Source organism: Amphimedon queenslandica, unplaced genomic scaffold, assembly GCF_000090795.2.
Source record: "Amphimedon queenslandica unplaced genomic scaffold, v1.1 AMPQUscaffold_13380, whole genome shotgun sequence".
Classification (NCBI taxonomy): domain Eukaryota; kingdom Metazoa; phylum Porifera; class Demospongiae; order Haplosclerida; family Niphatidae; genus Amphimedon; species Amphimedon queenslandica.
The window spans coordinates 28,795-42,810 of NW_003546384.1; the positions used below are offsets into that span (position 1 = coordinate 28,795).

The following is a 14,016-nucleotide window of genomic DNA, read 5'->3' on the forward strand; positions in this document are numbered from 1 at the left end:
AAAATAACATAATTATGCAATAAGAGACAAGAGATGTACATGTACAAGTATCTCACCATATAAGGTAGCCATGGCGATGTTTGTTTGAGGGTGTGGTTTGTATAACAGTGATAATGGTGATAATGATAAAATTCTTTCAAAAGGTAAAACATAATAAAATTTCATACCTCAAAAACATGCAAATATAATACTGAGATCTATAATAAGTCCAGCAATCATAAATAATTAATGACGATAATAATAATAATAGCAATAATAATAATAATAATAAGAATAATACCAATAAAATGTCTCTCATTTCAAAATGTTACTACCAACTAATAAATAAATTTAATTCATAATAATAATAATAATAATAATAATAATAATAATAATAATAATAATACTTCAATCAGTGAGGCGGTGGCTTTGAGAGGGAGAAAGCATAAATATTGTAATGGCAGCATAACTCATAAACCTGGTGACAAGGAAAAGAGGGGAGAGAGAGAGAGAGAGAGAGAGAGGAGTAGAAAGTGAGCTAATTTTATCACTCACAAAAATTAAATGACAAACTACATATACATGTACATTATCCTAAACAGCAGTGCATAGTTTTAAAACCTTCCATTCCAGTAAAATACACATGAATTTTATAGCACATATTAGATCATACATATGTACCATCATGTGTGTATAGTAGAGTACATGGTTCTGGCAATGAGAGAGAGAGAGGGGGAGAGAGCAGTCAATACACAACAGTATATAGTGAAGGAATCCAGTCAAAATGCAATAAGTGTACTATCAACAATTTATATAATAAAAGGATATACATGTACACTCTCTCTCTTAATAATGTAGTACATAGAGAGTAGTGAAGAAGAGAGAGAGAGGGGAGAGAGAGAGAGAGAGAGAGAGAGAGAGAGAGAGAAAGAGGAGGGAGAGAAGTAGAAACTTAATTAATAATGATACATCCTTTTTAAAACTCAATAACACTTCTTATTGAATAATGTCAGACACATTAGCTTAATCACCAATCACAAAACACAACATTTCCTTCTTCTGACCAAGACAGACCCATTTCTCCTGAAATTGACAAGAAGAGATGATGCCATAGCTAAACTATACAGTGATGACAGATGACTGTGAGGCAGGAGGGAGGGCCTTAGGAAGTATCATTATATCATGACAGCTAGTGGATAAACATCATAGGCTCACGTCTTATCTACCTGGGAGATGAATTTCAAAAGAATCCATCAAAGCAGTAGCTTATCAAAATTTTGAGATCACCCAGTGCTATTTCCAGAAATAATAGATAATACGATAATAGCCAATAGCGAGTAAAAGGTGCTATGCAAGAAATAATTAATGTCCCCATACAGTTTTCATAATATCACAAGTACATGTAACAGTAAAAAATAAATAAAAATGTAGTAAACGTTATCCTTCTTTTCCTGCTCCTAAACTACACCTTAGTCTTGGTCTCTTGGAATAGTAAAAAGTAACATTGACATTGTACTCTCTCTCTCCTTCTTTTCATCTCAAATTTCAATCCTTTTCTCCCTCCCCCTTTCTTAACAAGCCCAACATGTACACGTGTACATGTACATGTAGACGTACGTTAAAATGGACCTAATCAATCCCAGGGTTTGCTATCCTACAGCTCCTATATAAACGATGAAGGGATACACAAAAACAGGAGCAGGCCATAATAACTCATCACCACTTCCTTATAACAAGAGTAAAAACTAACAGTCTTTTACACCTGGGACGTACATGTACATGTACATGTACACCTAATACACTACCATATTAATGTACATGTACATGTACATGCATGTGTTCAGCATGTGCATGTACATATTTCTCTTTAATCCATTCCTGATAGTATTGGAATGGTCAGGCTTTACAAACTAATCAGAGACCAAATGAAATCCTTCACAAGCCTCCCATTGGCAATAACAAAGTCTACAAAAAGTATCAGCCAAACCTCACAGAGAGAGAGAGAGAGAGAGAGAGAGTCAGATATATGTAGTACAACTAGGAGTACACATAATGACTACGTGTATAATAAAGTAGGTACTAATACATACATATATACACCTACTTTATTATACATAGAACATACTTATATATATACTATGTGTGTGTGTGTGATGTATTATATATGACATGATGGGGCCAAGGACTATAACCCACACCTACTTACCACAGAACACCCATAATGTAGATGAGCCAAGAGTACAGCAACCAGCAAGCCGTACAATATCACCAGCTCATACTGAGGGAGGGCAAAGGAGATACCCATAGCTAGGACGACGGGGCAGAGAAGGTAGTTTATATAGTCAGGAGTGTATCCGGCCATTTGTGATATCATTAGACGACACTATGGGGGGAGGGAGAGGAGAAAGAGGGAAAGGAGAGAGGTAGGGAGGGGGAGAGAGGGAGGGGAGAGAGAGGAAAAGAGAAGAAAGAAAAATATATTTAAAAAATCATAATCACTAATTATCATTATTATTATTGAATTTTCTTTTATGCTTTAATTACTCACAGAGCAACAATAATATGTACACTGTATACAGTAGACTGTATTATAATGTACATGTGCATTACATGTGCTGTGTACTGTATAGCTGCTCCTAAGAGAGCATAATGAGGTGATAATGGCATCAACAAGATGACACAATTGATAACAATGGAGGGAATGTGAATGAACTGTAAATGATTGGAAGACATTGGGAGAGGAACAGTAAACAAGAGGAGGAGACCTGGTGGATTATGAAGAAAGATTAAAATAAAGAAAAGAATGTGGGCTAGAGGGAAGAGCTAAGAGAGAAGCCCTTGAAACCAACGGCTAAAAGCTTGAGAAACCAACCTGACTGGTTGCCAAACCGGTTGTCTGAGGTATAAGCTTGCAGACATTGAGGGCGTCCTTTTTATGAATTGACCACAAGGAAAATTTAATTTTGATAATTGGAAAAAGTGCATCATGAGCGTTTGTTGATTCAAATCAAATCACAGCTGCTAGGGTATGACCACACCCAGCACAAGGTATGCATTAAGACAGAAATTCAAGGGTGTGGGGTTAATATTTACAAATTGCCAATAAAATAAATAAATAAAAATATGCCATGAAATATAATCCTTCCAAAAAGTAGCGACACATGTACACGTACGTTTAAAAGAACTGACATCTGAAGTATAGAGAGCCAAAAAGATGTGAAGATGTGTACATAAATACACACACGAGTTACTATGCGTGGACCACATCATATATAAATATAATAGTAGCAGGTAAGCTTACACACACACACTAAAGCATAGAGTACTACAGTGGATTTTATAATAGTGAAGGATGTTATGAATTTGAGCCAAAAGAAAGCAGACTACGTGGCTAGATGATGATGATAATGAAGTTCTCATCAAATTTAATTTTCCTTTAAAATTTGGCCAAAGACCATGGATGCATGGATTATGGTAAAGAAAATGATTAGGAGAGAATTCTCAATTTTTATAGGTTTTTCTGATACATATACATGTTCTTATGTTGTGTAGAAAGTTTGAGCTGATTCCGATTAAAATTGGATTTTTATGAATTTTTTAATTTGCTCCAAAATCGGGCCAAAGTCCCTGTATACTAATACATGGTCTCGGGCCAAATTTCGCCAAAATTAAAAAGGAGAGAATTCTTCATTTTAATAATTCTATCTGATACATATACATGTTCTTATGTTGTGTTTCAAGTTTGAGCTGATTCCGATCAAAATTGAATTTTTTACAAATTTATAAAATTACTAAAAATCAGGCCAAAGTCCCTGTACTACTCACTACATGGTCATTGGCCGAATTTCACCAAAACTGACCAGGAGAAAATTCTCAATTTTTGCAACACTATAATCACACATATCAAGCTGAAGAGAACAATGCTTCTATTTTTCAATATCCACTTACAATGTACTAGTTCTTTTATGAAATGGAAAGGCTTGAAAACTTAAAAATTTCAACAAACTAAGAATTCATTAACATCAAAAATAGAAAATTAATTTTTTAGTTCGATTGACCTCATGTCTGCGGAAAAGGAGGAGGAGGAGAAAGGAAGGAGTGAGGAGGGAGGGAGGGAGGAGGGTCTATGATCCAACAACCAAAACCATACAAAACTTGTATGGCTTCTGTAGACCTCGTTAAAACAACATCCAGCAATGAAGCCACTCGGAGATCCTTTGATAAATCATGAACAAGTAAACAGTGTAGGAGGAGATTGAGGAGGCCACTCCTGTCACTACATTAATGGGATATGACTGAGTCATGCTGTTTATATAGGAGGGGCCACATCATTACATGTTAATTCAGTCCTATGATGAAGGTCTCAAATTACAGCACTTCTCAATATGACATTATACTATATCTAGTACAGGGGATTTTACCCACTTTTAAAAATTCGTAAAAAATCCAATTTCCATGACAGGTCTTCCATATTGCCAATTGCAAATTTTCTTATTAAAATTTTGTGGCACTAGTAATTAAAAACTTTTGGCAAAAAGGCCAAAATTTGACTTTGGGCTCTGTTATCGAGTTTTTATGAAAAGAGTAACCATTTTGACTACACAATGCACACATGGATTAGCTTAGCTCTACTTCTGTGAGCATTATAACCATTTACAGTTTGAAATAGGCCAAATGACTGAATCTAAATCCACCATAATCTACCCCTCACCATTTCCTGTATCTGATCCTAACCACTACAGTATATCTTAGCCCTGTCAATCTCTACATCAATTAGTCTGAAACCATCAAATATACACAAACAGACCTTTCCCTAACCAACTACAACAGTTTTAATTGCAATTAGGGCTCTTCCTTTCTCCCTATATGCCAGCAGCCCTGTCCTTGACCACTAGACAGGACTCAAGGTCCTACCCTAAACCAGATATTTAGTGTATACCAAATAAACAACAAGAGAAGGAACTAGACACTCTCTCACAATATTGCCGTTATGACCAAAGCACTGTACATGTACTGTACACATGTAGTTTAGCCTCTTTATTAAGGACACCATTGGGCCCACACTACCTGTCCTTAATACATGTACAGTGTAGCCTCTTTATTAAGGACACCATTGGGCCCACACTACCTGTCCTTAATACATGTACAGTGTAGCCTCTTTATTAAGGACACCATTGGGCCCACACTACCTGTCCTTAATATATGTTGGAAAAACAAAGAGAGAGAGAGAGGGAGGAGGAGAAATAATTCCACAAAGATATAATAAAAAGAGAGAAGAAGAGGGTACAACTCACAGCAATATTAGAGAAGACCATACCAATCGTTAGCATAAAAGCTCTTGGATCTTTCTCGAGCACATCACTGGGAGAGTACATACCCCAGATAGAAAAGACCAATACCAAGAGACACATCGGCAGGAGAGGGAGGTACAGCTGGACAAATGATCTGTTACTGTTCCTGCCTCCAGCAGCTCCCTCACTGGTTGAACTGCTGGGGCTGGTACCGAGGATTGTGTTGGATATTGAGGTTGTACTGTAGTCCTCAGCATAACTGAAATAGGAGAGAAAGAGAGAGGAGAGCACAATGTATTCCTGCATGTACATATGTACATATGTACATGTACATGTAAAATTGAAGAATCTACATGTAAGTGTACGTGTATAGCACAAGCAATTGTAATAATATCATGATAAAGTTGAGGCTTACTTTGCACTCGATTTGAAGAAGAGGAATATGTTATAAGCAGTACTGAAGACACTAAAAACAGCACCAACTGCATGAACAGGAAAAAACAGAAAAATAAATTATGCTTATAAACACTCTTCATTTTTTACTCTTCTCTCTCTCTCTCTCTCTCTTCTGAAAAAGGACTACAAAAGCTTTCAAATACCCACACCATAAACCAAGAAGAATGCTTCCCAATATACATGCAAAATTATTATTTAATGTCTCTTAATCTCTTTAATAAAATGAAGCTTTTGTTTCTTAATTATGCTTCTTGTCTGTAGTCGTACAATTTCCTCAATTTGATGTGGTACATAACTGTCCCTTTATCTTCCTTGCATGCAAGCCCTAGTGGGTTTTCACTATCACCGATCATACATTTCCTTTAATACATCGTCCTCCCCCACACTCTTTCTAGTAATTAAGCACAAACTGCCCATTAATCTTGTTTGATGGTAAAGGAGGAAGATGAGGAAATGAAAGGAAATCGGGGGCAGTTGATGATAGAATACAAACAAATAAATAAACAAATGTCGTATAAATTGATAGCAAATGATTGAAAGAAAAATTGAGGAAATTGATGATCCATATTGTGTTAGTTTTTAGATAAAGTTATCTGATTCTTAAACATTCTTTTCTCTCTCCCTCTCTTTCCCTCTCTCTCCCTCCCTCTCTCTTCTTCTTACCATATATCCCATATCTAAAAGCATCAGAGCAAGTAAGTCCTGGCATTAAAGAGAACTGCCATAACTCAACACCGAAAGCTCCAGTAATGAAGTACACTATTGGTATTACCTGTATAGAGTATTGGATGAACAGAGAAAGAGAGAGATTAAAATTAAGTAATGTAAGTAATGTAGAAGACAGTTTCTAAACTTATAATGTGTACATGTACATGAAAGGACTTATAATAGATACATGATATTAAAAACAGGCACATAGTTTGGCAAAGGGCTATATGAACGCTGACCAAAATTGGCTGCAAAATTTATCAACATTTCTAATACTTGTTGGAAGCCAAGCCTTCGGTGTGTTTGTAAAGCACTTCCCATGACTACAGTATGAGCAAATATATACATGTATGTACATGTACATGTACATACATGTATATTATCAGATTATAATGTAGGTGCATTATTAAATCTTTATTTATCATTAAATTTACATATAAGAAAAAAACAAACCAAAAACACTGTACATTATTAATACATGTATGATTAATAGCGTTACCAGTTCTCCAGTATCATAGACCCATGGTAGGTACACTGTGCCGGTAATGTACTTCTCCCAATGACTCAAGTAGAACCCAAACATGAAAACCATGGCCGTCCAGTATCCCTCGGCAGGGCTACAGCCCCACTGGCCCCGCCCAACAACAGAGTAGAGGATGAGGGGGATAAAGACACAGACTACGCTGTCCAGTCCGTGATCGAATAGCTCTCCTAAAGAGACAGAAATAAATAGATAATAATATCACCCAAATTTTACAAAAATTGAAAAGGTGAGAATTCTCCATTTTTATAATGTTTTCTGATACATATACATGTTCTTATGTTGCGTAAAAAGTTTGAGCTGATTCCAATCAAAATTGGATTTTTTTGTGAATTTTTTAAGTTGCTCCAAAATCGGACCAAAGTCCCTGTACTATAGTACATGGTTTCGAGTCAAATTTTTCCAAAATTAAAAAGGTGAGAATTCTCCATTTTTATAACATTTCCTGATACATATACATGTTTTTATGTTGTGTAGAAAGTTTGAGCTGATTCCGATCAAAATTAGATTTTTTACGAATTTTTAAAGTTACTCAAAAACTGGGCCAAAGTCCCTGTACTATAGTACAGGGATTTTGACAAAATTTCACCAAAAATGAAAAGGTGAGAATTCTCCATTTTTATAATGTTTTCTGATACATATACATGTTCTTATGCTGTGTAAAAAGTTTGAGCTGATTCCAATCACAATTGAATTTTTTTATGAATTTTTAAAGTTGCTCCAAAAGCCATGTACTGTATTATAGTGCTTGTCAGCTCATGAAGCTCATGCTGTTTAGCTACTGTAATGACCATTATACAATGATACACATATGCACATGCATCCTTACCAAGAGGTGAGCTACTTTTAGTTCGTCTGGCCTGTTTACCATCGATACCGTCCAGTGTATGACCAGTGAAGTGGGCGACGGCTGAATAAAGCCACACCCAAACTGGGATGCGTCCAGCTAGCGATGAACCCGTAGCAAAGAAACTATAATCATAAAAACTGAATAAAAGGAATATCGAGAAGTGAAACAGGAAGCCGACGAGGGTTAGAAGATTGGGAGCAACCCATAATGGTACTACCTAGGGGAGAGAGAGGGAGAGAGAAAGAAAGGGATAAAAGTAATTAATTTATTATCATCATCACCATTATTATTATTATTAGTTATTATCATAAAACAAAAAAAAACAAAGGCCTACACTAAGAAATACAATAATTATTAAAATACAGTGACCCATTATTATTATTATTATTATTATTATTATTATTATTATTATTATTATTATTATTATTATTTAATACTATTATTATAAAAAAGGAACAATAAAACAGGTTAGGTTGAGTTGAGTTAGGATAAAAATAAATAAAAATTATTACTACTGTTACCTGGACTACTGTCCTCCACCACGGTTGGAAGAAATAAATCGTAAGAGGATTCGTCTCAATGCAACTATACTACACGTGTGTATGCAATATGATAGAGAAAAGAAAGAGAAATTAAAAATTAAATAGAGAGAGAGAGAGAGATAAAGAAAGTAAATTATCAGTACTCAGTACAGAGCAGGTAAACCCAAGGAAGATTACTAAAGTCCTGTAGTGTGATGTGTATTATCCTGTTGCTATGTATGTAACTATGAATGTATGGAGGTGTGGGCCAGAACTTGAGTCAATACAATAATGTGGTTTACACAATTTATGGTTTTTGGTCTAGCTAGCTGCCACGCCCAATCTAGCTCTTCTTACCTTGTAGTAGCTCAGTCCTTGAAGCTTCTCGTCGCTCAGATAACGGAACCCGAGCATTTCTGAGCTTCTTTCCCTCCCTCTTTCTCTCGCCTTATCTCTGCTTGTGGTAGCCCTCTTCATTCGCCCTTTAGTTTATAACTACTGGTTAATTAACCAGCAGTTAATTAATAACATGCCACCCACGCATAATTGCATTAAAAAGGTGAACCAATAAAGTTTAATTGATTCTAAAGTTTAAAAATCAACTCCTTTTTTGATGAGATAAATTTTAAAATTTTGCACTTCATCATAGCTCACGCTCATCCCTTCAACATTAATTTTTTAAATACAATAACGATGTGTTTTGACAATAATAAAAAAACAATTCTGTATTGCTCTGAATTATTATAATTAATTGATTATTTTCATCTTTTGTATCTTGATGACCAGTCAACTCTTGCTAGTAACCCAAGATTAGGTAAAACTGAACCTCCTCCTCCTCCTCCTCTATGATTATTACTAGCAGCAGCAGCAGCAGCAGTGGTTGTGGTAACATTCTCTACTCCTCTTGTTCTATTACCAAAGAATGCTCCACCACCAGCTCTTGCTTCACCTGGAGAAATAAGGAAATTAAGGATCATCTATTAATGCACAGTACATCAAAGTATTTATTATTAAAGATATACTGTGCTACTAGAGTATAAAACTAATGCACCAGTTCATACATGCATAAAGTACATGTAGCTGATGATTTGTCCATGAATGTAAAAATAACACACAAAAATAACATGTATGCACGTACATGGACATGCACAAGTACATGTTAACGAGAATTTGAGAAAGACACTTTTTTTGGATTACATGATCATGCATGATCGTGTAACACCACATTATCAAAAAATAATCTTTTCTCTCTCCCTCCCATTTCAATACTTACCTCCTCCATTCCATTGTCTTCCTCTCCCTCCCTCACCATACTGACCATAAGGTAGTAAGTTCCTTCCGTTAGGTTCTCTTATACTCCCAGAGTGTTTAGGAGACGGAGTAGGGTCGTTAAATCGAGGAGCGCCACTACCAAACCCAACCTTCCCCGATACGATGGGTGAGTATCTTGCTCTCGTCAAATAAAAATTACTAGCTTCTCTTTTATCCACAACACCTGGAGATACATGTACCTTCGACTTCCAGCTAAAGGGGAACTTGTCCAGCCCCTCGTCTCTCCTGCCCCCTGTCGTTTCCTTGGCAACAAACTGGCCCCGCCTACTCTGATCATCTCCGCCCACAAAAGAGTCGATGGTTGGAAGGGTGTCTTTTCTCTTTACGGCTCGTTTTTGTCCACCAAATAAACTGGAAATGAGAGGGACGGCTGAGGGCTTGCTAGGCGGGACTAGTGATGTTATGACTGGAGCAGGTGGCTTTAATGGAGGGCCTTTATATTTCGGAAAGGAATTAAAATGATTGCTGAATTGAGCTCCTTCGCTATCGACTCCACTGTCGCCACTCTCAGCTGTGGATCTCGTCTGCCACTGTTTTCTCTGATGCTGTGTAACTATTCCACCATTAGCATTATGACTCCCAAATAGAGGCGAGTTATTGTACGAGCCAGAACTCTTCTTCAATACCTCAGGTAATCCTCCTTTTTCTGCCTTAGCTTGTTCAAATTTCTTGGTTCCGCTGACATTTCTATCATAAGGTCCAGCTCCTCCTAAATACTGATTAGCTCTCTTTCCTTCTTTGTCTTCTTGCCATCTGCTTCCTCTCTCATTCTCTCTTTCTTTTTCTCTGTTCGGAGTGTTTGTCAGTGTGTTCTTAGTGCTATGGCCAGTAGTGGATGTCACTTGTGACGGAGTATGGTAAGGATGACCAACTTGGAAGTACTTGTGCATCAAAACCTAATAAAGAGCAACAATAACAATTATTATACACAATTGTACGTTGTATACCCGTTTCCCTAACCTGTTTGGCGGTGGGTCTTCTCCTTGGGTTCCATTGAAGCATCTCCTTCATGACGCTAATCCCATCATCGCTAGCCGTGGGTACCAGAGCACTCAGTGGGGTGGGTACCATTATAGGGAGACGGATGGACATTGAGACAGCCAGGCCAACACCCTCGCCCCACGTGGCCTGAGAAGAGAAAGAAAATATATTGAAATCAATAAAGTATATGTACATGTACATTGTATCACTTTTTAGTTTATTTTGTATTAAAATAAAATTGATTATAAAATGCATAATTATAAGTAAACCTGAATCTCTACATGTGCATCATGTACATGTACATGTAATGTGATTGATGGTTGATAATTAATGATTTAATGATATTATTGAAATCCCCTTTGCTAATTATGGAGACAATCAACGATAAAGCATTATTAAGGATGACATCATTAACAACTTCCATTTTTGGTCAGCTCTAACCCTCTCTCTCTCTCTATATATATGTGTACATGCAAGTCTGCAATGTACAGTGTATATCTAAAAGTAAGTTACATGTACATGTACATATATCTACATGTACATGTACATGTATTATGATGCAATTACTCTTGGGAAAAATGCATGTATCATGTAATTGTTGCATTGCAAGCTTGTAGTAGTAAAATACATGTTCAACACGTTCATGTTTCTTGTACTTTAGTAGGAGTTCCTAATACTCCGCAGATCTTGTACACTTGGTCGATGGTCCCTGATCCAGGGAATAACGGTCTACCAGAGTACACCTCTGACATGATGCAAGCTACTGCCCATATATCAATGGGAGAGTTGTAATTCTTTGATCCTAACTGTACTTCTGGGGCTCTGTACCTACATGTACATATTAATGAACAATGTTATAAATTTCATTTTCAACCTTTCTCAACTCTCATCTACTCATTTTACATGTACATTTTCTCCATTCAATTCTCATTCTTTTTGGTCACAATTAATCTCTTTATTCTCTTCCCTTTGTTTGTCATTTTCTCTCCCTCCCCCTCTCTCCCTCTTACCAGCGGGTTGATACATAGTCAGTGTATGGAGGGCGACTCCTTATTTCCCGTGCTTGTCCAAAATCAGCCAATTTAATTAGCTCATGACCTTGACACAATATATTCTCAGGCTTCAAGTCTCTATGGAAGAGACCTAAGGAAGAGAGAAAAAAGAGAATGAGAAGGACTATAGCGACTCAGAGAAGATACATTGAAAGACATATAAAAGTGACAAAGAATAATCTCTCTCATGTACATGTACATGTATATATATCTTACCCTGACTATGCATGTAAGAGACAGCTTGAATGATTTGATAAGAAATGTTGCGCACTACATGCTCAGGGAACAGGTTACTACCCCTATAAGCAAACCAAGTACATCAATTAATTTAATACATGTACATGTAGTGCATTCTAAATGTAATATACATGTACAATAATGTACAATGTTACGCTGTACCTTGATTTTATTAGCTCATAAAGATTCTGTCTCATGTATTCAAATACAAAATAGAGCGTGTTGTTGTCTCGGAATATCTCAGTCGCTTTGATAATGTTTACATGCTTTAGTCTCTGCAACGCCTACACAATTGATAAATGATTTGTATGCCCCACAATATACATGCACATGTACATGTACATGTTGTTAATTGAGAGCTAGAATGTACATGTACATGCACACGTAGTCGAAAACAAAAAACAACTAGAATAAGAATAGACAAACAAAACGAACTGCCCACACTCATTGTGACACAATAAACATTCCCACGACAGTCTTGTGCTGTTTTTTCTTGAGAGCGGACATGTGGGCGGATTGTTTTTACATGTACATGTACGTCATTGCGTCCATACTTGTAGATGTACGGCGAAACAAATAATTCACTCACTTGAACTTCTTTCAGTTTCAGGCATTCTTCCCAACTAAGGAAGTCCTGTTTCATCCTGTAGAGAAAGATGACATTGCTTTTATTAGTTCACCTCCTCCGCCTACTTTTTAATGGCCACCATATTGCCAGTCTCTTTTTCTTTGGCTAGGCTCACCACACCAAAGGTACCGTCACCCAAAACCTTCAAGAAGGTGTACTTTTGAAGTACGGACATGTTAGGTGGGGACAAGTGAGGGTGAAGAAGAAGGAGAGGAGAGTGAAGTTAGTGGGGGTGTCCACATACACTGTTTATTCATTACCATGACTACACCACGCCCATATTAATTAATTGATAAGCGATTGAGCTCATTAATAATGCATGCATTATATTCACTCGAACCGACAGACATAGTTTTCCCGGCACACCTGGCGGTTTACAGTCACGTGACATTGTGCAATCGAAGTTCGGGTTGCATAGCAACACTATGACGTCAGGCGGTATCACAAGTCAAGAAGAGGAAGAAGCACAAGGCAGCCATTGTGGATTGTGCCTCTCTCCCCTCGCTCTCTTTTTTGTCAGTTTTCCCTTTTACAAACTTATTCATAGTTTTCTATTTTTTCTTTTACTAGGCTTATAACAATTGGAAAGAGACAGACAGGATCAGTTACAAGCTTGTATGTATAGGAGGAGCCATGACTTGTATACTGTCTGGAGTATAGAGGATAATTAATGAGATAAGTTAATACACACACAGAGTGTTACTGTATATGAGTGTGTGGTGAATAATGGAGGGAATAGTTTATCTAAGTGTCAGTTGGTAAAGACAATGAGCAAAGCAAGAGTGAGAAATACATGTAATGGGGAAAAACGAGTGGTTTTGCTCTTTGCCTTTTCACTGGCATTTTGGTAGCATTCTCACATTATTCTTCTTCCACACACTCACATGTTATTTATCATGATTATTTTTATGGGGTTATTGTTTTATTTATAGTTATTATCGTCATAAACTATTGTTCAATTATTCATATTTTTTTATAATTTTCAGGTTGATGATCATTACTTGTATCAATGGATCAAAGACAGTTCTCTATTGGTTAATGATATCCACACACAATCATGTACATGTACCGCTCTTATCTGTCATATATTCTATTTTCCAATTGCCTTACATAGCTCGGCAGACTCAAGCTAGCAAGTCTTCTTCAACATCAAGTCCAAATCTTCAGAGTATGGTAACAATGTATCTATTGCATGCTAAATACCTTGATTACAGTGTTCAGTAATAATAAATGGCTCATTTTACTACTATTCATCCCATTACATGTAATAAAGCACTGTCCCATTGATCTTTACTTATTCTATTGTTTAAACATTCTTTTTTTATTTCTACAGGAATCAAGATTAAAGTTGGTTGAGAGTGAGGTAGTATGAGAGTTATTAATGTATAATTATGCATGTACAATATAATCCACACATGTTTCTCCTACCCCCCCCACCTA

At 36.6% G+C, this 14,016-nt stretch overlaps 2 protein-coding genes across 2 annotated transcripts; both read right to left on the bottom strand.

Moving 5' to 3' along the window:
- Positions 1-93: 93 nt before the first annotated feature.
- LOC100640038 (ethanolaminephosphotransferase 1-like) lies at positions 94-8,818 on the bottom strand. Its single transcript, XM_019997210.1, has 9 exons — positions 8,704-8,818; positions 8,347-8,415; positions 7,805-8,042; positions 6,934-7,145; positions 6,390-6,498; positions 5,686-5,752; positions 5,274-5,529; positions 2,186-2,362; positions 94-457 (listed from the first exon to the last, which is right to left on the bottom strand). The coding sequence occupies exons 1-9, from the start codon at positions 8,758-8,760 to the stop codon at positions 392-394; spliced, it is 1,251 nt and encodes a 416-aa protein (XP_019852769.1). The 5' UTR covers positions 8,761-8,818; the 3' UTR covers positions 94-391.
- A 96-nt stretch (positions 8,819-8,914) lies between these two features.
- On the bottom strand, positions 8,915-12,846 carry LOC100640164 (probable serine/threonine-protein kinase DDB_G0268078). The gene is made up of 9 exons (XM_003386933.2): positions 12,642-12,846; positions 12,538-12,592; positions 12,111-12,232; positions 11,928-12,010; positions 11,670-11,802; positions 11,316-11,487; positions 10,639-10,806; positions 9,620-10,574; positions 8,915-9,295 (listed from the first exon to the last, which is right to left on the bottom strand). The coding sequence occupies exons 1-9, from the start codon at positions 12,749-12,751 to the stop codon at positions 9,108-9,110; spliced, it is 1,986 nt and encodes a 661-aa protein (XP_003386981.1). The 5' UTR covers positions 12,752-12,846; the 3' UTR covers positions 8,915-9,107.
- Between the last annotated feature and the right edge of the window lie 1,170 nt (positions 12,847-14,016).